Consider the following 23254-nt stretch of genomic DNA (forward strand, 5'->3'; position numbering starts at 1 on the left):
GGCTGCACAATCACAGAGGCTGGCTGTGTCAGCTGTTGACACTTCACACCTGTGGAGAAAACATGTTGAATGTAGTAGCAGTCTCAATGATGCATCAATGATGCAGACATTTTGTCTTTTCATCAGTGAAAGTAAACCTATGATCCTTACCAGCCCAGTTCATTAAAAGAATGAGAAAAGTGAACCAAATATGAAATCTGAACATTATGAAAGCCATTTCTCTCTGCTCAGTCTACAGTGGGTACATCAATGATTTACTCTCTGTCTTAAACTCTCTAACACTTATGTAAAGATAAACTAGAACACAGTTTTGCATCAGCTCCTCCCTCAAATACAAAACCACACTGTAGCTTGTAGTACTGATCATTTCATTACAATATTATTTGAAATGTATTCACTTGTTAAGTAATTGTGTCGAGGTAAAACCATCTTATCCCCAGAGTTACACTATTTATTTATTTATTTATTCTTTTATGTTTTTCTTTGATCATAAAATCATTTTTGATACTCATTTTGAAAAGTACATATGTTTAAGCATTTATTTTTGGAAACGAGAAAGTCAGAAATTGAAAACTCCAAGAAACTCCAAGATACTTTCTTTCATGTTTGTCTGTTTGTTTAATGTTTTCTAAATGGTGATATATTTGCACTTTAGGGTTTTGTCAAGTTTATGATTATGATTCATTTTAATGTAAGGATAAACAAAGTAAATCAAAATGAATTCTGTTTACATAGAATTATAAATTGAACTTTCTATTTTTTTTCTTTATTGCAGGTAATTTGTGTAAATATCATTATCATTTCAGTCTTCAAGCTGTTCATCTGCAGATACACCTGCTTTCTGCTGTTGTCTCTGGAGATGGTAAATCTGCCTCTGAATGACTGAGAGTTGTGGGTGCTACTGTCACACAGTGGAAATTTGTATTTATCTTTAATATTGGTTTTATTCTGATTTTTAGTGTTTATTTGCGAGTGTAGTTTTTATTTGCATGATTTTATTCTGTTTGTACTGCATGTTTTTTCGTGTGTTATTTGACACTGTTTTAGTGCACTGGGATTGGCTGGGCATGGGACAATTACCTGATAATTATCACCTGCTGAGGCATGGGTGTGTCCAGAGGTGGCCTATCAACTGTCTAAAGACCTGTTAAAATGAAGCTAGCTGAGCACTGGAGGAGAGAGGCCCCAGATAGGAAGAGGAATGCAAAAAGGCCAGGTGGAAAAAGAGGGGCCCGCTGCCTGATCGTGGGTCCATCTGGAGACGGACCGGTCAGCGTGACGTGGGATTCTCCAGGCCTTTTAATGACTTTTTCAGATTCTGTCAGTCTGATCATCAACACCTGCAAAGAGCATTAAATCATAATAAGTTAAATAGTTTGGTGAGACAAACAAGTGCTGTGTAATAGAACTTGTTGGGTAAGGGTCTATGAATACTTTCACGTGCTCAGCAGACAGTTAACAGCAGCCGTCCTGTCCTGTAGTCCATACTGTTAAACTGTGTGTCCCCAGCTGAGTGAATATTAGTTTTAACATACTGTTCAGATTTCATGTCTTCACAGTAGGACATTTGTCAATTTTGCCAGGGCCAGGAATTCCGTCTCATAATAAGTTTTTCCACCATACTGAGCTACAGATATATTTAGAATGCACAAATAGCTGACATTAATAAATGGTTGATTACCCTGTTTCAGAGAGCAGGGAGGTGACAGTTATATATCGTATAATGTGGTGAAAATGCAGACAGTTCTTGTAACAGTGTCAAAATCCCCCTGAACTCTTTCACTGCTGTCCCATAATAAAATACACTCAGACATGACGCACACAGTGTCATTGTTTATGATTCCTCAAAAGTGCACTTTTCAACTAAAAGTGCATTTTAGAACAAATTAGGCAGACGAGATGGGGGACAGAAGCTGAACACAGAGCAGGACTATTAAAATAAAACAGGAAGGATATGAGAGAGGGACAGAGACACAGTCTCAACACTGAACAGAGGGAACACAGAACCAAACCCTAAGAACCAGGACTCAGAAAATACTAAAGCACCGAGGAGCTAGGAATACTTGAGACAGAAACCAAAACCAAGAGATTAGCAATAACACATCATGAAATCAAGGATTAATAACACAAAACAGAAAACACTGGTTCACCGACCCAGGAACAACAGTTGAACAGGTGTACCTAATAAAGTGGCTGCTGAAAGTACTGTTTGTAGTGTGACGTTATTGGACTATACAGTAGTTGGTGCTATAATCTCAAATTGTATCTGAGAACTGATTGTATCTTGAATTGCAGAAGTAAAGAATATGAGTCTCTGAGCTTTGTTTTTAAATCCAATTATTTTATTCATGTTTTTGCTTCTTTTTTTCTTTTTTCTTTTTTCTTTTTTGCAATTTTTGCACACTTGCATTTCATGTAGTCATGTGCTGCGTGTCTGTTATATGTGGCACCGTGGCCTTGAAGGAACACTGTCTCGCTTCACTGTGTACTGTACCACCGCACATGGTTGAAATGACAATAAAAGCTCTTGATTCGTTAAGCGTAATTTAAACCCATCATATTTTAACAGTTATGAGACAACAAGCAGAAGAAGTTTCTTAGAAGATGAAGTTAAGTTTCATTCATGGTCTTAGAGCTCCTCCTGTGGTGGCTTCATGCTACAGTTGTTCAGGCCCTGAGAGGTTTTTGTTCAGGGGTCCTAACAGTTTGTATTACTGTGACTCTCTGGCACAGTAATACACAGCAGTGTCTTCAGGCTGCATATTCTGTCCATTTAGAGTCACTGTCTTGCTTGAAGTGTCCAAGTCAATGCTGAACTTGCTCTTTAGGGAATCTTTATAGTAAGAGCTCCCAGTACCTTTCACCCCAATCCACTCCAGTCCTTTCCCTGCAGGCTGTCTGATCCAACCTGTCCAGGTGCCAAGAGAATAAGAGACCTGACAGGTGATGGTCAGACGCTGACCTGGCTGCAGTATAACAGAGGGTGGCTGTGTCAGCTGTTCACAGTTTACACCTGTGGAGAAAACGTGTTGAATGCATTTAAATTATAAGTGTGTAGTGTTGATGCTGTCAGTGTTTGTGTTCAGTGAGACTCACAGGATCCAGCAGCCAGCAGCCAGCAGAGCTACAGAGAACATGTTGGTGCTGAAAGTGATCTCCCAGGAGCTTTATTTTTCTTTGCAACCAGCAGCAATATATGAAGTCTGTGGGGAGCTTACTTTGCATATAGATGGACGCTGATACATTATTAGAGATATACTGATTGTTCAAGCAGTAATAGAGACTGTGTTTTTAACATTTTTTAAAGATGAAAAACAAAAAAAATCTTAAACTATAACTCTGAGGTTCATTAAAAACTGAATTTTAAAAGAAAAATTTAAACTTGTCCCTGTGACAAGTTATTGACATGTCCTGGGTGAACTCTGCCTCTTTGGCTTATGACAGGTGGAATAAAAAGAATGAGAAAAGCAAGCCAAATATAATTTCTAAACATTGTGGAAGCCATTTGTCTCTGCCCAGTCTACAGTGCAGATAACAATATTAAACGAAGAGAACTTCAGAGGTCATGACCTTGCTCGATTCTGTATGTTGAATCCATACAACGTGACATAGTTTGAGTTGATTGCTAATAAAATTGAAAGAAAAAAAACACTTTTTTTTCATTTGAAAAAATTTTATAACATTTATTGTACATGTAAATGTTGGGTTCTATGTTTCTGTATATAAACAAGTACTTTGCATAATTTGCACCTTATTGGTTTGCAGAACAAAATGTACAAAATAATAAATAAATACAAGCTCACAAACCAAAATATTCTTTTAATGAAATCATTTTATGTCATAAATTAATCACTTTATAACATTATTGATAGCTGAATTCAGTTTCATGTACTGGCATTTTGTTTTAGGGCTTTATCACTACTTACAAACTCACAATAAATTTCTTGCTAATGATTTATAAAAAAAAAAATAAACAGACACTAAAAAAACAGGAATTTATTAGCAGTCTTAGAGCTTTTTTTCCTGTGAATGTGACTCTGGCCCTGTAATACACCGCACTGTTTTCAGGCTGAATAGTCTGTCCATTTACTGTAGGGTCAATGTAACAGAACACAGTTTGTATTTATATAGCATAGCCGATTTTTCAAATTTTTCTATTCAGTTTTTTTCTGTTTTGTTGAATATAAAGGAAAAGATTACTGAATCATTAGACTGAAATTAGTTTGTTTCATAATAAATAATAAAGGAAAATTAATAAAATAATAATAAAACAGTGCTAACAAGTTATGAAAGGATGGGGTCTTTGTTTTGTGTCTCTTGAGGACAATAATAAACAGCAGAGTCCTCTGATGCCCAGCTGCTCATCTGCAGTTTTTGTTTTTTGGGGATCTTCAGGCTGCATGTTCTGTCCATTTAGAGTCACTGTCTTGCTTGAAGTGTCCAAGTCAATGCTGAACTTGCTCTTTAGTGAATCTTTGTAGTAAGTACTCCGAGTACTTTTCACCCCAATCCACTCCAGTCCTTTCCCTGCAGGCTGTCTGATCCAAGCTGTCCAGTAGCTCAGAGAATAAGAGACCTGACAGGTGATGGTCAGACGCTGACCTGGCTGCAGTATAACAGAGGGTGACTGTGTCAGCTGTTCACACTTCACACCTGTGGAGAAAACATGTTGAATGCAGTAACAGTAAGACTCAGTGTGCTGTGGTCATAGTGTTTGTGTTCAGTGAGACTCACAGGATCCAGCAGCAGCAGCAGCAGAGCTACAGAGAACATGTTGGTGCTCAAGATGATCTGATGGGAGGTTCTCATCTTCTTCTGTGACTGACAGCACGATATCAGACTTTATATCAGCCTGTGAGGAAGTTTGATTTGCATACAGATGGATGCTGACAGATTATGAGAGAAAACAGATCACACTCAGGAATTTAGTATAAGTAAGAAACAATTTTAGTGTAAATAACAGGAATCATTATTTAAAAAAACAAATTAAGTGTTGGATTTGTTTGTAGTTTAGGGGGAAAAAAAATCCTCTCAATTCACACAAGACAGATGAAAACATTTACATTTAAACTATTTATTGTAAAACTGTACAACACCAAGGCTTCACAAAACCAAGTTTATTGTAGTTTTGAGTGTGAGTGAGTTAAATGTATTTTTCTTTAATTTGGGGAAAAAAAACCTAAAATCTGTGTTTGACTTAGTGTGATGGGTTTTTGTACAGCGTTTCTTCCTCTTGTGTCACTGTGGCTCGTTGGCACAATAATAAACAGCTGAATCCTCAGTCGTCAAGCTGTTCATCTGCAGATACACCTGCTTTCTGTTGTTGTCTCTGGAGATGGTGAAGCGGCCTCTGAATGACTGAGAGTAGTAGATGTCACTACCATCCCAGTAGATCCAAGCAATCCACTCCAGTCCTTTTCCAGCAGCCTGTCTGATCCAACCAACATGAATACCACTGCTGAACCCTGAGTATCTACAGGTCAGTCTGTGGGAGTCTCCAGCCCTTTTAATCACTGATTCAGACTGAGTCAGTGTTTGACCCTCAGTACCTACAGAAATGTTAACACTCCATTAGTCCAGTCATATTTTTTCATATGTTTATTTGTAGACCAGAAATATATATCCTTACCAGTCAAGACACAGAACAGAATCAAGAAAACAACTAAATAAAAAGTTTTCATCATTCTAAGAGTCAGTTGCATTTGTCCAGCCTGCTGTGTCTATATTAGGTTGAGTCCCAGAGTCTTACTCTCAAACCCATAAAAAGCTGCTGAAAAATTCAGTTTTGCATTGACTCCTCCTCCTTAGCAAAACATACCTTAAACTGAGAAAACAAACAAACTGAAAAATTGTGACTTTAGTTTATTCTGGAGGTAATTTTACATTAAATGAGAATTCGAAAAAAAAATGTCAGTGTTAAATCATTGGATCATATTGTATTACATAAGCAGACATACAGTATATTTATACATTAAACCAATACTGAACAATGTGATAATCAATGTAAAATTTTATTTGTAGATACACTTGAATAATATTTAAGCCACATATTTTTGGCCCTCCCTAATAAAATCCAGGTGGCAGACTCTGTGCTTTTGATTTAAAGCTCTTCGCTCACACCTTCATTTTCAAGATGATGTTCAGACTGTCTGTCCTGCTGACAGTTGTCTGTCTGCCCTGTAAACTGCTTCATGTTGCGATGCATAAATTATTGTTTTTATTTAGATCATTTGTTTAAGTCGATATTTATCCCTGATTTTCACTGATCTGTTTTTTCTTCTGGTTGTTCGGCAGGTTTGAATGGTCAGGCTTTGGAGTCCATTCCCTCCACTCCAGTGTTTTAAAAGCCCCAAGAAGCCCTCAGTCTTTCCTGGAGAGGAACCGGTTTCAATTTCAGACTCGGGCTTGACATTGAGACAAGGAGATATGACTGACTGGGGAGACAGAGGGAACATAGTCTGGACACAGGAGATGCACAAGGGTGACTAGACATGAAATGTGGAATAGAGGGAAGGCACAGTAACAGAAACCTAAAAACTAGGAACTATGGATATAACATATGCAGAGAACAATAAGGAGACAAAACCATGAATAACAAAAAATCAGAGAACTTAAACTAGAAATAATCTGGATGTTCCTAAGCATAAATGAACACATGTGAATTTATGATTAGGAAGGGTAATGTAAATACATGTACATTTTTTTTGTTAGATTTTATGACATCTATTTTTATTTTCCATCTAAACAATCACAGAATTTAGGTGGAAAAGAGCAGGATTTTTATTTCCATGCAAAAATTTGTTCAGATGTGAAAGCAGTGTTCTGTTTCTATCACGGTGCAAAAAAACCCATTTTTGTCATAACAGTCAATGAATAATCGTGACAAATACTTATGATCTCAATATTGGACAAAATAGTTGATGGCAAGAAGTAACAGTTTGGAATGAGGTGTGAGGAGTTAACTCTGTAAACCATGAACATGAGATAATAGCTCGAGTGTTTCTTGAACTTTCTGACAGATAAAACACGGAAATTAAATATCAGTTTGTTTTATTGTAGCAACAATAATGTTGTATAGAGCACCTTGAGTGTTCAAGGAGAGTAGAAACGTGTTATATAAGAACCAGTCAATTAACCATTTACTATTAGCTACTGTACATCCAGCTTTTTTGGGCAATTTATTGCTCACAGTTTATCTTAAACAAACAAAAATATGAAAGGGGATTAAAAAAAACACTGATGTTCAAAAGAACTTGTATTTGAAGTATGATACACTTGGCATTACACAGTGAAGAACATCATTTAGAAGACAGATGAAAATTGTGACTTTTTATGTCACTTTATTCTTCATAGGCACAAGTACATATGAACATGAAGGCTTCATAAAATTCTTTTGCAATAAGGTTGTTTTATTGTGTTTTCAAGTATGTTTGTGGAGCATGATTGCTATATTGTTTTAATTCACATGACTGTGAAAGGCTGAAAGCAAACTGCTGAGTTTTTGTATTGCATTTCTCCCTCTTATGTCACTGTGAGTGGCGAACACAATAATAAACAGCTGAATCCTCAGTCGTCAATCTGTTCATCTGCAGATACACCTGCTTTCTGCTGTTGTCTCTGGAGATGGTAAACCGGCCTCTGACTGACTCAGAGTAGTAGATGCTGCCACTGTTATCGCTGATAGTAGCAACAAACTGCAGTCCTTTCCCAGCAGCCTGTCTGATCCAAGCGTTCCAGTGATGGCTACTGAACCCTGAGTATGTGCAGGTCAGTCTGTGGGAATCTCCAGGCCTTTTTACCACCGCCTCAGACTCAGTCAGCATTTGACCCTCAGTACCTACAAACAGTCATCCAGAATTATCTTCTGTAATTAAAACATTTATCTTCCAACATTTTTTAAGCTGTTCTTACCAGGTCTGTAAATTAACAAGAGAAGAAAAACAACCATAATCTCATGACAGTTTATCATCAAAGCCACTTTCCTGCCAGTCTTCAGTGGTGCAGCTCAATCTTGTCATGTCCATTTTTATATTCTGCAGCACATATTCAAAGATGGAAGCAGTCTGAGTTTGCATCAGCTCCACCTTATCAATCAATTTAACAAAAGAAATATTCAAGCTAACCAAACAAACGTATATACAAGTAATATGTATGTTCATCAGGGTTCATCATGTATGTTCAGCAGGGTCTGAACAGTCATTTAAAATAAAAATTGTATTTAAACATTGTATCTGGTAAGAAAAAGAAAGAAAATTATTTTTAGTGTTTCCTGATTTTAGTATTTCCTGACTTTCCTGACTTTACCCCGAAAGTAAAATAAAAAAGGTATTTATTTATTATAAATTCATTTATTTAAGTACCATGTTTCTCTTCATGTTTCTTTGTTTCTGCTTCATTGTCCTTTCTGACTCGTCTTTTTTAGCGTTTTATCTTTCAACAAGGGTTTCACCAAGTTAACTCAGAATAAATTTAAAGGCATTAACTCAGAATTTAAAGAGAATTAATTAAAACATTATGATATGTTCATGTGAAAAGTATTGAAAATATTTATTTTTCTACATATCCTATATTTTCATTACTATTTTCTTGTTTTCTTCTTAATTGTGGTTAAATGTTTATGCATTTTATTTTTCACATTGTTTTTCATTGTTACCATAACATGTTTTTAGATTCTCTGCGTTTTACTAATATGTATTCACAGATGGTAGAATCACAGGTGTTATTGTGACAGTGAGTTGAACATCATATTCTTGATCATCTGCTGCCCCCTGTAGGTTCCTGTGAAACTGTATGTCTGAAGGTTTTTGTAAAGCCTCTCTCATTACTTAAACCACTGTGTGTGTTTGGCACAGTAATACACAGCAGAGTCCTCTGGCTTTAGGTTGGAAAGTCTCAGATGCACCATGCTGTTGCTGTCATCTCTACTGATTTGTATTCGTCCACTCAGACTGCTCAAATATCTGTTGCTGCTGGAATCTGAGAAGCCAGTTCCCATCCATTCCAGTGCTTTTCCTGGTTTTTGTCTTATCCAGTGCATTGTACAGCAGCTAAATGTGAAACCAGATCCTCTGCAGGAGAGACTGAGAGTCTCCCCAGGCCGTTTCACTACAGGACTGGAAGGAATGGACTCCATACTCTGACCTGTAACACCTGAGGAGTTAAAAGGAACCAGTGAGACAGACATCTGCAAAATGTTCTTATAGCACTCGTTGTTTCCTGGAAAAATATTAAACAATAAGAAGCAGAAGAACTCACAGTGAAGCAAAGAAGCAACCAGCAGCAGAGTGAGTGTTTGTGTCATTGTGAGTCTAGAGATTCTTCACTGCTGCTCCAACAATCAACACACAGCACAAGACGAGTGAGCAGCACAGAAGTACACAGCACACAGTGAAGATTTGCATCAGGATATTATGTAGAGGGAGGGGCTCTTGTGCTGGCATCTCTTATGATTAATAAGTCAGACTTTCATTGTAGCATTTATTATTTGAAACAGCTTCTTCATCATGCAGTATAATAATCAAAAATAATTAAATAATTGCTGAATAAGCAATTCATCCGAAGTCTTAAGGATAAACATAAGCATATAACTATTATGTAAATGTTTAAAAACATATGAATCTGAATGATTTCATTTGTCCTTAATTCTTTATTTTGATAAAATCAGTTCTTAATTCATTTAAATTACACAATCAGCTGTGTTTCCTTAATTAGATGAAGTCTTACATGCTCAGTAGTTTTTTTCCCCCAATCCTTACTGTTGGTATAAATCCAACAGTGTTTCAGTAATTATTGATTGTCTCTGGGGTTTAATATATGTTTAAAAAAGCACAGAGGCTGAATGTGTTCTGTGAGGAAAATGCTGAATTTTAACCTGTGCAACATCCAAAAATCAGAAGTACAGAAAATTAAAATATTGGTGTTGGTGGTTTTTGTTATTGTGACTCTGTGGCACAAGTATATCCAACACATTAGATACAAATCCACCCCGGTCCTTTTTCCTGCTGGCTGGCTGACTGAAGCTGTGAAGCTCACAGGATCCAGTATTCAACAGCTGCAGAGCTGTAGAGAAAATTAAAAATGACCTAATGGGAGCTTCACTTTTAATGCTGAAACTGACATGATGAGGTCAAGTCTTTATAGAAGACTGTTGAGAAATGTATTTCATGGATATAAAAGCAGGCTTGTTGTTGCACAAGTACTTAAGGCTCCTTCACTAAATTATTGGTTTGCTCAAATTCACTGCAAGTGTGAGATAGAGTTACTTTTCTTCTTCAAGTACATGTCAGCTCTTGTAGGCCTTATTGCTTGTGTATTATTTTTAAACCTGGCTGTCAGAGAATTTGAAGGTATGTGCATATTTCACATCTGTATGACGCCCCCTGAAAATTTAACATGTAAGTACTTAATGTTGTGTATCTTAAAACACAGAGAAGTAGATGTTTTGTACCTCCTGGAGTGATGTATGTTGCTGTGCATGAAAACCAGTTAACTACATTTGGCTTCAAAATATTTCTGCCAAATATCAAGTTTTTAATTGTGTTAATTTAATATTTTCAAACAGTTTATTTATGAATTAACAAGTAATGAATTCAACAGTGCACTAAAGCTGTTCTCTCTCAAGTACAGACATGTTTCCCAACAACAACAGATGAATATGTTATTAAACAGCGCACATAATAAAAACAGGAAGTCCACAGCTTTCATTCTGTATGTAAAAGCATGGTGCCAGACATAATATCTTAAATTTATCTTCCCCTCCTTTCTTCATTTGTTGACTGCAAGACTGAGTTAAGAGGTTTTTGTAAAGCCTCCCTGAGTATTTACACCACTGTGAGAGTGTCTAGCACAATAATACACAGCAGAGTCCTCTGGCTTTAGGTTGGACAGTCTCAGGTACACCATGCTGTTGCTGTTGTCTTTGGTGATTTCTATACGTCCTTCCACACTGCTGGCATAAACAGTTCTACTTGCATCAGACCAAATAAGCCCAAGCCATTCTAATGCTTTTCCAGCAGGTTGTCTGATCCAGTCCATTCCAAAGCTGCCAAAACTGAAACCACTTCCTCTACAGGAAAGACTGACAGCTTCCTGAGGCTTTTTCAGCACTGGAGTGGAGGGAATGGACTCCATAGCCTGACCATTCAAATCTGCCAAAAATTAAAAAGAAATAAAAAAAGATCAGTGAAGTTATAATTACATTCAGGAACATTTAATGAACTAATTTCCACATGTTGTGTTAGAAAATGAAGCAGCTTACAGGGCAGACAGAGCGCTGTCAGCAGAACAGACAGTCTGAGCATCATCTTGAAAGAGAAGGTGTGAAGGAAGTGCTTTGAGAGGACAGCCAGTCATAACAGAACCTAAGTAAGCCGTCTGGATTTAAATAGGGAGGGGCTAAAATGTCTGGATCACATAAAATTCAAATGAATTGAATTCACTCCTTTTACAATGGCTGCATTTTATAATAAGACTGTAAACATTTTTTTTATTTATGTATTTTTTTAATTGGGTTGTATTTTTTGTGGTTATTTTAAGGATGTTTGGTACAATCGGCTACAACAACACCTTTGAAAATTTCAATGTATGTGTTTTCTTTGCATCCAGTGAGGGTGGAGTGAGGATTATGATATTATATAGTATCATATATTATATCATACAAAGTCTATTATCAGTGAGGAGAGAAATGTGTAATAAATCACAAGACTAAAAAAATGGTTGGTTATCTGACACAGTAATACACTGATCATTAGAGTCAATGCACTACTAGAATAGTCTGTGTTGATGCTGATCTTGTTCTTTATTGTTTATACTGTGTGCTGTGTCTGACATGTACACTACAAATGGGCTCGGTTTCTTTTGCTGCATGCATTTATTTTTCAACAGGACAATGACCCCACTACATGGGTTCAGGAACTCTTCCTAAAGAAAATAAAAATGTAGTATCCAGAAAATCTCTCTGGCATCTCTGGGCACAAGCTCTTTAAAATGGGCCATCCTGTGATCTGGTTGATGAAGATACACCCCATATAGTAACACTGTGTCCGTGTACTAGAGCAGCATTCTTCCTTTGGAACAGAGTGAGTTAAATTGGCTGTTTTGTTAGACTTCATGAAATCTGAAATATACAGTAGTACGGTTGTTTGTACAAAAAATGGGAGTTTAAATAATTTGAAAAATTGTTGCTTTATTTATTCAGTGTTTCAACTTCTATGGAAACAAAGGTCTGTTTGTAAATCAAATCCTGACAGGCCACTGCATTTGTTTAGGATTCTTCTGGTCAGTGACTGATGCCAGAACAGTTTGAAGATCTCTTTCCTGGTGGTTGATTTTTTGTTTGTTTGTTTTTCTCTGCAGGTGTTACAGGAGAGAATTTGGAGTCCATTCCTTCCGGCCCTGTATTGAATAGGCCTGGGGAGACTCTCAGTCTCTCCTGTAGAGGATCTGGCTGAATTATTTTCAGTCCATGTGACTCTTCAGCATGATATTAAACAATTTCTATTATTACTAAATCGTCTTCAGACTTTAGACCAGGGGTCTCAAACTTTAATGAGCTGTGGGCCACTGCTGGCACTGTCATCTCACTGGAGGACCACTTTAGTGTTCAAGTCATAAAAAAAACAAGAAAACACAAACACAAATATTCCTGAAAATGTAATGTTTTGTTTGTTAAAATTTCAAATATTATATAACAAGACAAAACTGCAAACGTTAACACAGATTTTTTCCTCACTCTTAGCTAACTGAACGCTTTCATTGAACTACCAAATAAACGAATTGGTACTCTCTTTCTGGCCAGACACGTGGCAGCACTTCTGCTATCATTTTATTCGTATTTAACAAAATAAAAATTCAGACAGAAGTGTACACATTAGTTTTTGACTGCTAGTGAAAATTGTTTTCTTCACAAATAACTCTCTTACTGAACTAACACAGCCGATCCCTCAACATGTTTGTACTCTCTGGTCATATTGTCTTCACATTAATTTTTTTTTTAAAGAACTTATTTTAATATTGCACTCAACAACAATAAAAATCCTCCCTAACAAAAAAAGTAACTTCAAGGGCCAAATTGTATTATATTTTTTCACGTCAATATTCGGGCCGCAAGTAGGGGTGACATGGGCCGCAAACTCGCCCCTGGGCTGCGAGTTTGAGACCCCTGCTTTTGACTATTTATGTGCAGATACAGCTGCTGTCTTTGTAGCCAGTGAAGATGATAAATTGTCTCTAAATTTGTGTGGGTAGCATTTGTTGCTACTACTACTTCAGTGATGGTAGTGGTCACCCTCTGGAGCCATTTTCCAACAGTCTGTCTGATGCAGCTCATTCATTACTCAACGTCAAAGTCAGCGTTATTTTCAAAAACCATGTGTACAGATCACACACAGGAATTTGAAATCACAGTGCCCCCACACTAAAAAAACATAAAAGATAAAAAGGTAAAAATCTTATGTACAAAACAATCTTATCTACACAACAGTGTCCAACACAATCCAAGAGTTGATGTGACAGAAAACAAAACCGTTCTTTCTGATTGTCGATCATTATTCTAGTCCACTATCTGCACTGTCTGGTTTCTGAGACAAAGGGAACCTTTTTTTCTGAAAGACAAGATTGTTTTCATTCATTTTTTTCTTATTTCTGTACCATATACTGTCCATAAATGTGGTTTTCTATATTTACCTTTAATCAACAATTCATTCACAAGTATCTGTGCAGGGTTTTGGTTTTGGTTGTAGATGATGCAGTCAAAACACAATTTTAAAAACAATAAACCTGTCAATGAAAACATTTTAAGTCACAATTTGAAATCATTTTTATTAAAGAACACAGTAGAGCTTATTCATGCTGTGACATTTTTTATCAAATATTTCAAAATCAGTTTTGTAGAATTTCCACACAAACTGAAGAGTTTATCTAAGAGCTGTTTCCTTCCCACTGAAAAGCTTTGAATACATTGCTGGTCTTAGAGCTCCTCCTCTGGTGCCTTCATGCTACAGCTGCTGGGCCACTGAGGGGTTTTTGTTCAACTCTGCTGATGCTTTGTCAGACTGTGAGACTCTGGCACAGTAATACACAGCAGTGTCTTCAGGCTGCATATTCTGTCCATTTAGAGTCACTCTATTGCTGGAAGAGTCTAAGTCAATGCTAAACTTGCTCTTTAGTGAATCTTTATAGTGAGAGTCCCCAGTGTACTTCATCCCAATCCACTCCAGTCCTTTCCCTGCAGGCTGTCGGATCCAAGCTGTATAGTAGCTGCCCATAGAATAAGAGACCTGACAGGTGATGGTCAGACGCTGACCTGGCTGCACAATCACAGAGAGTGGCTGTGTCAGCTGTTCACACTTCACACCTGCAGAGAAAACATGTTGAATTTGGTTCTATAAAAGTAACAGCGTGTGGTGTCCATGCTGTCAGTGTTTGTGTTCAGTGAGACTCACAGGATCCAGCAGCAGCAGCAGCAGCAGAGCTACAGAGAACATGTTGGTGCTGAAGGTGATCTGATTGGAGCTTCTCATCTGATGAAACTGACGGACTGATTTCAAGTCTTTATTTCAAACTGAGAGGAAGTTCACTTTGCATACACATGGAAACTGTCAGGTTATAACAGAAGCATGTGTTACCGCTTTGCTAACAGAGAGTTTGGAGAGGTGAGAAACTGAAATGTAACTTTAAAATCAGATTTATTTGAACAAGAATGAAACATTAGATTATGTTTTTTAGGCAACATGAGCTGTTTTTTCATGAACAATGTTTTATGTTTATAGCACACATTACTGTGAAAGAATGAACAAGGTAAATCAAAATGGATTCTATTCATTACAACCAAAATGAATAAATGAATAATGATGAACTTAATAGAGATCAGTGCAGTTCTATTGTTTATCATATGGAGTTGGAGATCATTTCTGTGAATGTAAATTGCAAATTTTAAATTCTGTGTTTTGTACAGTGTTTCTTCTTCTTGTGTCCCTGTGGCTCTCAAGCACAATAATAAACAACAGAATCTTCCTGCTGTTAAGTTGTTCGTCTGCAGATGCACCTGCTTTCTGTTGTTGTCTCTTTAAATGATATATCAGCCTTTGACTGATTGAGAGTAGGTGACATGGAAACTTTTATTGCGGATCCAAGCAATCCACTCCAGTCCTGTGTGATCCAGTCACAATCACCTCTGAACCCTGAGTCTGTACAGGTAGGTCTGTGGGATTCTCCAGACCTTTTAATCATTAAATTTAAGCTCATTAGTTTTTACTTATCTATATATTAAGTAAAAACTTATCTCACATATTAAGTAACTATAAGTTACTTAGAGATTTGAACTGATGTCTACTTCTCAACAAAACATACTGCTGAAAAAATAGAACATGTATATTTACAGGATTTTTGTAGTGATGATTTTAGCAGCTTAATAGCTCTTTTATATAGGAAGCTATTTGCGCTGCACTAGCTACTAGTTTGTGCACATGGCCGAAAATTTGTGTTGTGCTGATCACTGTCTTTTAACTGTATATCATCATATTTTGCACCCACTCAAATACACATAACATGTCTTTATAATTATCATTGCGAGCTCTGTTAAAATGGCTGGTATTAGAGTGCCTCCTCTGGTGGTTTCATGCAACTTCTCAGCCACCTTCCACTCAGCCAGTGGAAAGTGTTCCTTCCACTCTTGAGGAAATGATTCTGGGGCCAGCACCCAACCCATACCTTCCTTGTATTTTATTTTTGTATAACTGTGGTGTGAAGCTTTGCTGATCACTAAACTTAATCACTGCCAGTGAATCATAATTCAAAAGAATAACTCACCAGAGCAAATTGAAGCTATGAATTAGTTTTATGCACATGCCACTGAGCTCACTTCTTACACCTAGTGGATAAATGATAGTGTTGCAGGTTGTCTCATTACCTGTTGTGTGTTTTGTGTGTTTCAAGTGTAATGTGCTGATGGTCCAGTACCTGCGTCCTGTTGGAGAACTGTACGTAAACACACAAACACACAAGTGAACACAGCTGCTGAACATCTGTATTTTCATGTTAACTCTTTCTGTTTTCTCATATCTGTTTCTCTCCATCTGTGTAGGGATGATGTGAAGGCGTGTGAATTTGTCACTCCTGTTCCTCCACCCAACAGCTGCACTCCCAAATAAGTTTCTCTGCTGTTTTTTCAGCGCTTTACAGGTATCTGGCATTTGTCTGCAGATGTCTGTGTGAATTCTTTTAATCAGCCTCCTTTAAGGGTTCCTCATTTTATTCAGTTTCACAGCTTTACTCATGTTTTGAAACTACTGTCCTCACGCTTGTACACAGTGACAACACGTGCTCTTACTCTGTGTTTTATTCCTCTAGAAAAAAAAAAGTGTCCATCCCAGCAAGATGAAGATAGGCCATACATCAAGAAACCACTAAATGCATTCATGCTGTATCTTAAGGAGCAAAAACCAAAGCTGAATTGAACATTACTGGGAGTGCAGCTGTAAATGCAGTCATGGGAGTGAGAGTAAATGTGTAACTGCATATATTTATGCCTTTAATGTTTCATGGCCATGTTTGTGCATGCATACTGCAGTTATGTGTAGTAGGACTTTAACTGTGTATTTATATGTGCTGACAGTGTGTTGTTGTGATCTTCTGTCCACAGTGGAAGTCGCTCTCAAAGGATGAACGGAGCAAATATTTTGATGAGGCCGAAACAGAAAGAAGGCATCACGCCAATGAAAACCCAGAGTGGTCCACTAAAGAAAACTACATATGTCCAACATGCCAACATGCAGTTCATACATGTGCCCATCACTGCAAGCTCAGCAGCCCTCCTCTCAACATGCATATCACGATCTACAACTAAATCACACCAGCCCAACTTCTCCATTCACATCCTCCTCCTTGGCCTCGTCTTCAGGACCCATTCAGCTCCAGACCGTAGAGGATCTTGAAGACCTGCTGTCACTCCTGGAAGAAACTGACCCTGTCACTTACAAACAGTCTCAGCAGCTCTCCTCTCCAGGTGCAGACCACGGTCATCAACTAAATCAGAGCAGCCCTGATGTTGATTCTGCTCCATCCACTTCATCTGCCTACACAGTTACATTCTTTGAAGACCCAAAAGAGTCCATCTGTTTTCCTGACATTCAACAAGACATGTGGAGGAGAGCAGAGCAAGCCAGCCTTGCTCTGCTCTCCTCATTCAGACATGTGTACTGCTCAGGCACTAAATGTAACAAGTCCTGCTTCTATGGAGGATTCCCCTCCATACAAATTGCTGCCACATAGTTGTAATACATAATATATAGATATATATAATTAATATAAATCCTTTACATAAATAAGCTAGCCAAAAATTAATTTGATTTGAATTAATATGCTAAAGGTACCTCTGAATGTGTATTGTTGAGAATTACACTCATCTTATGGAGAAGCCTTTTTGTATGTTTCCTGTATGTATTTGATCTTTATAAAAATAGGCACAGTTTCTGAATTACTAAAGTAAACAGTCTTTAAGCTTCTTTGTGACTCGCTGAGCTTTTAAATGGAAGAATGCTTGAAGTGTCTGAGTCAATCCTGACCGTATTCTTCAGTGAGTCTTTATAGTGAGAGCTCCCGCTACTTTTCCTCCTTTTGGTTGCAGGCTGTCCAGGAGCTGACTGGTGATGGTCAGACATTAATCTTCAGTTCATTTCTAAAAAGCTTAAAGCAAATTCTGACTTGGTTGGATGTGTTTGAGTTTTTGTACAGTGTTTCTCCCTCTTGTGTCACTGTGGCTCTCGAGCACAATAATAAACAGCTGAATCCTCACTCGTCAAGCTGTTCATCTGTAGATACACCTGCTTTCTGCTGTTGTCTCTGGATATGGTAAATCTGCCTCTGAATGACTGAGAGACTGAGAGTAGTGGATATAGCTGCTGCCACCACTGATATAAGTAATCCATTCCAGTCCTTTTCCAGCAGCCTGTCTGATCTAACCAACATGAATATCATCGCTGAACCCTGAGTATGTACAGGTCAGTCTGTGGGAGTCTCCAGGCCTTTTAACACTGATTCAGACTCAGTCAGTGTTTGACTCTCAGTACCTGCAGACAAACAAGAATAATTAGTGACCGTTTTCCAAGCATATCATTTCACTTTCACAACAATGTTAGTAAAATTACTGCATTTTCCTTGCCAGTGCAATAAATTGAAAGGATGGGAAAAACAACCATGAATTCAGGATGATTCATTGTCAAGGCCACCTGTCTCTGTTTCGAGTACAGTGGTGGTTAATCATGTATTCCCTGTCTTATATTCTGCTTCATGTCTTTAAACATGGTAGAGATCATAGTTTGCATCAGCTCCTCCTCAAAGACGAACACACATCCTCTCCTTTAAGTTAACACATTACATTTTGAATTATTCAGGAAAACCTTCTGAATGTGATAAAAACAATATGTATTGACTTTTTTCCTCAGGTCACCCTTCCATACAATTTTTAATATGTTGACTCAAAGAGGAAAGGAAAGTCTTGAAATCAGGGATCCCTTCTAGGGTGTGTGTTAGACAGCATTAATCTTGCATCAAACACAGAAAACCCAGTTAAAGCAGTTATTTTTTGATTGACTTTTATGTGGCTACGTCTCCTTAACACATTTAAAAAAAAAATATATTAAATAAAACCACATTATCTTATTTTTATTTTGTTTTTTTATTTATTATTTTATAACTCTATCACTGGTGTCACATAATAAAATACACTCAGACATGGCCGTGTCACTGTTTAAGATTCCTTAAAAATGCACTTTTCCTTTGTTTGACCCAAACTCGTGGATCTAAAATCCATCTGAATAAATAACATTCAAATATGACGCAGAAAAGAACACAACACATTTTCAGATTACATATGTGTATTTTGAGGACCTTTTCTGAAATGCCAATGAAACATACTGTAACAGAATGCAAATAAATTTATAGCTCTGAATATGCAAGATTAAACCAGTGTGTTTGTTCTTGGCTAACTGGGTTCCACTTGTCATTTCAGTTTCAAAGTGTATCTGCTGTCTTCATTTCCAGCTGCATACTTATATTATTGGACTCTGCTAAAGTTAAAAAAAAAATTAAAAAAAAAAAAAAAATCAGCCCCTGAGCTTTAAAGGTGGTTTTGGCTCACGGGGATTACTAACAAACACTGAGCTCATTAACAGAAAAGTTTAGCATTTGTTTAATATTGTTTTTTTGTTCTTTAATTGCTTAATATGGGCACCCACAATTGTCATCTAAAACGTAATATTATTTTGGTATGTAGAATTTCTGGAATCTTTAATGGTCAGTTACTGTTATACTATCAATGTTTAATATTTCTACTTTAAATGATTATATAAAATTTCTTGCTACTGGTTCGGAATTCTCTTTAAAGTGACTGGTTTGACTGACAGGCTGGCTGACAGGTATCTGCAAGGCCTCACTGAGTCACTGAACTGGACCACTCAACTGTGTTTGTTCTGTCAGTCTGTCTTGAATTTTTAATTAAATTAATTGACAGTGGCTTGCTGTGTAGTACAGCCAGCCAAAGAAGTTTAGGCCTCAGTTGTACATTGAGTACATTGTCCATCACTTAGCACTAATGAGCAGATATATGTCTGTATGTGGGAGATGTATTCATTCATTCATATAATTTTTTTACACTTCTGTCAACACTCCACACCAGTTGGCAGCGGTAATGCACAAATTTGCTGTGTGCAAACCGCCAATAAACAATTTAGAGAAGAAGAAGAAGTACTATGAAGTAATCCAGAAAGTGAGATGATGGGAGGAAAAAACACAAATGTGGCACTTACTGTACATCTCTCTCTCTCTCTCACACACACACACACACACACACACACACACACACACACACACACAAACAGAAGTACAAATAAAAGTACAAATAAAAGGAAATATTATTAAAAAACAAATATAGTGTTGGATTTGTTTGTAGTTTTGGAAAAATCTTTTCAATTCAGACATGGCAGATGAAAACATTTACATTTAAACATTTACAAAAAACTATGTATTGCAAAACTATACAAAACCAACTTTATTATTGTTTTGAGTGTGAGTCAATTAAATTTATTTTTCTTTAATTTGGGGGAAAAAAACTAAAATCAGTGTTTGACTTAGTTTGATGGGTTTTTGTACAGTATTTCTTCCTCTTGTGTCACTGTGGCTCTGTGGCACAATAATAAACAGCTGAATCCTCAGTTGCCAAGCTGTTCATCTGCAGATACACCTGCTTTCTGTTGTTGTCTCTGGAGATGGTAAACCGGCCTCTGACTGACTGAGAGTAGACACTGCCACTACTGTCTCTCCAGATTATGGCAATCCACTCCAGTCCTTTCCCAGCAGCCTGTCTGATCCAAGCAGCATGTCTATTATCACTGAACCCTGAGTATGTACAGTCCAGTCTGTGGGATTGTCCAGGCCTTTTGGCCACTGGTTCAGACTCAGTCAGTGTTTGACCATCAGTACCTACAGAAATATTAACAGCTCATTAGTCCAGTCATATATCTTCATATGTTTATTTGTATACCAGAAATATATGTCCTTACCAGTCAAAAAACAGAACAGAATCAGGAAAAAAACTAAATAAACAGTTCTCATCATTCTAAAAGTCAGTTGTCTTTGTCCAGTCTGCTGTGTGTATATTAGGTTGAGTCCCTGAGTCTTACTCTCAAACACATATAAAGTTGCTGAAGACATCAGTTTTGCATTGACTCCTCCTCCTCAGCAAAATATATCTCTGTTTACAAAGTAACAAACTGAAAAATTAGAAAATGGAACAAAAATGAACAACATACAATTTTCTATGACTTTATTGTATTCTGGTGGTAATTTTACATTAAATGAGAATTTGATGTAAACTCCAGTCCTTCCCTACAAACTGTCTTAAGTATTAAAAAGATTACTACAAGAGGTAATTTGGTCTGAAAGCTGATTGCAATTTATGTATGTAAATACTTTAGTACATGTGCATGCAGTGTATGTAGTAAATGTACAGTACATGTAATTGAGTATCATCAAAATAGTAACTCGTCTGATGTTAATTGTTTTGCATGTTATTGCATTTTATTGTTTCTTTCAGTGTGTGTGATGTTCAAGTGGAGTTCATTTCTCTAAATGTGAAATCTCAAAGCAAATCTTGATTTTGTGATGTGCTGAGTTTTTGTACAGAGGTGCTTCCTCTTCTGTGTGGGTTGGCCAATGTTACATGATACATATGTGTCAGACTATGTATCAGAATTTTCATTTGCTCAGTCACTACCTCTATCAACAATAACAACCCCCTTAGTTCAATTTCTCCCATTTCTTTCCCTTGAATAATAATAATAATCAGTTGTCTTAGAGCTCCTCCTCTGGTAGTTTCATGTTATAACTGTTCAGAGACTGAGAGGTTTTTGTTCAGCTCTGCTGATGGTTTGTGATACTGTGGCTCTTTGGCACAGTAATAAACAGCTGAATCCTCAGTCGTCAAGCTGTTCATCTGCAGATACACCTGCTTTCTGCTGTTGTCTCTGGAAATGGTGAAGCGGCCTCTGAATGACTCAGAGTAGTAGATGCTACCACCATTGCTAATCCAAGCAATCCACTCCAGTCCTTTTCCAGCAGCCTGTCTGATCCAAGCACCATGAATATCACTGCTGAACCCTGAGTATGTACAGGTCAGTCTGTGGGAGTCTCCAGGCCTTTTAATCACTGATTCAGACTCAGTCAGTGTTTGACCCTCAGTACCTACAGACAAAAACATAATTAGCTTCTTTATAACAAACATATCTTAATGTTTGCTGAAGAAATGTGCTGTCCTCACCAGCCCAGTAAACTGACACTATAAGAAAAACAAAGGTAAACTCAGGACACTTCATTGTAAAAGTCATGTCCCTCTGCTCAGTCTACAGTCATGAAAATCTGCAATGTAGTCCCTTTGTTATATTTGGCAACACATGTGTAAAAATCTGAATTTGCATAAACTCCTCCTTAAAGAAAAACTTTGTCTTATATAAAGAACTGCACATGACTTATATTAAAATGTTTAAGCAAATATTATATATAGTTACAAATGATTATTATTATTTGTTACTTAATAAATACTAATTTTCTCTCAAAATTTAGTCATCAATTGATTTATGATACATCAGCAAAAAACTCCATATATATTCATTATTAAATGTGGGCTCCATGAAGTAATACAGTCATTAGTCATAGGAATATTATGACTTTTTACTGTTAAAGCTCATTTTGATGGAAGTTCTGAAAAAGTGGATTCACTACAACATCAGCTGTTGCTTAAAAACAGGAACCAGATCAGTAACATTTTATGAGGCATCCAGAACTCCATAAAACAAAACTAAACTCCAATAAAACAAATCTTCAGCATGGTGAATGATGGACATGTCAAAAATGGTTTGAAAAAAAAAAAACACCACATACAGAATATCGAACAATGGGGTGTTTGCCAAAAGACAAGCAAAAACAAGAACATACACTGAAGACAAAACAAACCCTTCTCTTGATTTAGCATCACAGTGTCACTGTGACTATTGAGGACAACAATAAACAGCAGAATCCTCTGATGTCATCTGCAGATTCAGCTGCTTTCTGCTGTTTTCTAATATTTCTGTCTACCACTCTCTCTATCAAGAATAGCAACTCCTTAAATCCATTTCATACACCGTTAAATCATTATTGGTCTTAGAGCGCCTCCTCTGGTGGCTTCATGTTACAAATGTGTTCATGCACTGAGAGGTTTTTGTTCAGGTCTGCTGATGGTTTGTGTTACTTTGACTTTTTGGCACAGTAATACACAGCAGTGTCTTCAGGCTGCATATTCTGTCCATTTAGAGTCACTGTCTTGCTTGAAGTGTCTAAATCAATGCTGAACTTGCTCTTTAGTGAATCTTTATAGTGAGAGTCCCCAGTGTATTTCATCCCAATCCACTCCAGTCCTTTCCCTGCAGGCTGTCTGATCCAAGCTGTGTAGTAGCCACTTAGAGAATAAGAGACCTTACAGGTGATGGTCAGACGCTGACCTGGCTGCACAATCACAGAGAGTGGCTGTGTCAGCTGTTCACACTTCACACCTGTGGAGAAACATGTTTAATGTAGTAACAGTAAGAATCAGTGTGCTGTGATCATAGTGTTTCTGTTCAGTGAGACTCACAGGATCCAGCAGCAGCAGCAGCAGCAGAGCTACAGAGAACATGTTGGTGCTCAGTATGATCTGATGGGAGCTTCTCATCTTCTTCTGTGACTG

At 37.2% G+C, this 23254-nt stretch overlaps 3 pseudogenes and 1 gene segment (V, D, J or C); all 4 read right to left on the reverse strand.

Annotated features, from left to right (window-relative positions):
- Nucleotides 1-2711: 2711 nt before the first annotated feature.
- LOC120440010 lies at nt 2712-3137 on the reverse strand (annotated as a pseudogene).
- Nucleotides 3138-10730: 7593 nt separating this feature from the next.
- LOC120439879 lies at nt 10731-11308 on the reverse strand. The segment is given in 2 exon segments: nt 10731-11147; nt 11258-11308. Coding segments are annotated over 2 exon segments (405 nt in total).
- A 2294-nt stretch (nt 11309-13602) lies between these two features.
- LOC116318866 lies at nt 13603-14501 on the reverse strand (annotated as a pseudogene).
- An 8275-nt stretch (nt 14502-22776) lies between these two features.
- On the reverse strand, nt 22777-23203 carry LOC116318868 (annotated as a pseudogene).
- Between the last annotated feature and the right edge of the window lie 51 nt (nt 23204-23254).

Source organism: Oreochromis aureus, linkage group 4 (genome assembly GCF_013358895.1).
Source record: "Oreochromis aureus strain Israel breed Guangdong linkage group 4, ZZ_aureus, whole genome shotgun sequence".
In the NCBI taxonomy this organism is placed as follows: domain Eukaryota; kingdom Metazoa; phylum Chordata; class Actinopteri; order Cichliformes; family Cichlidae; genus Oreochromis; species Oreochromis aureus.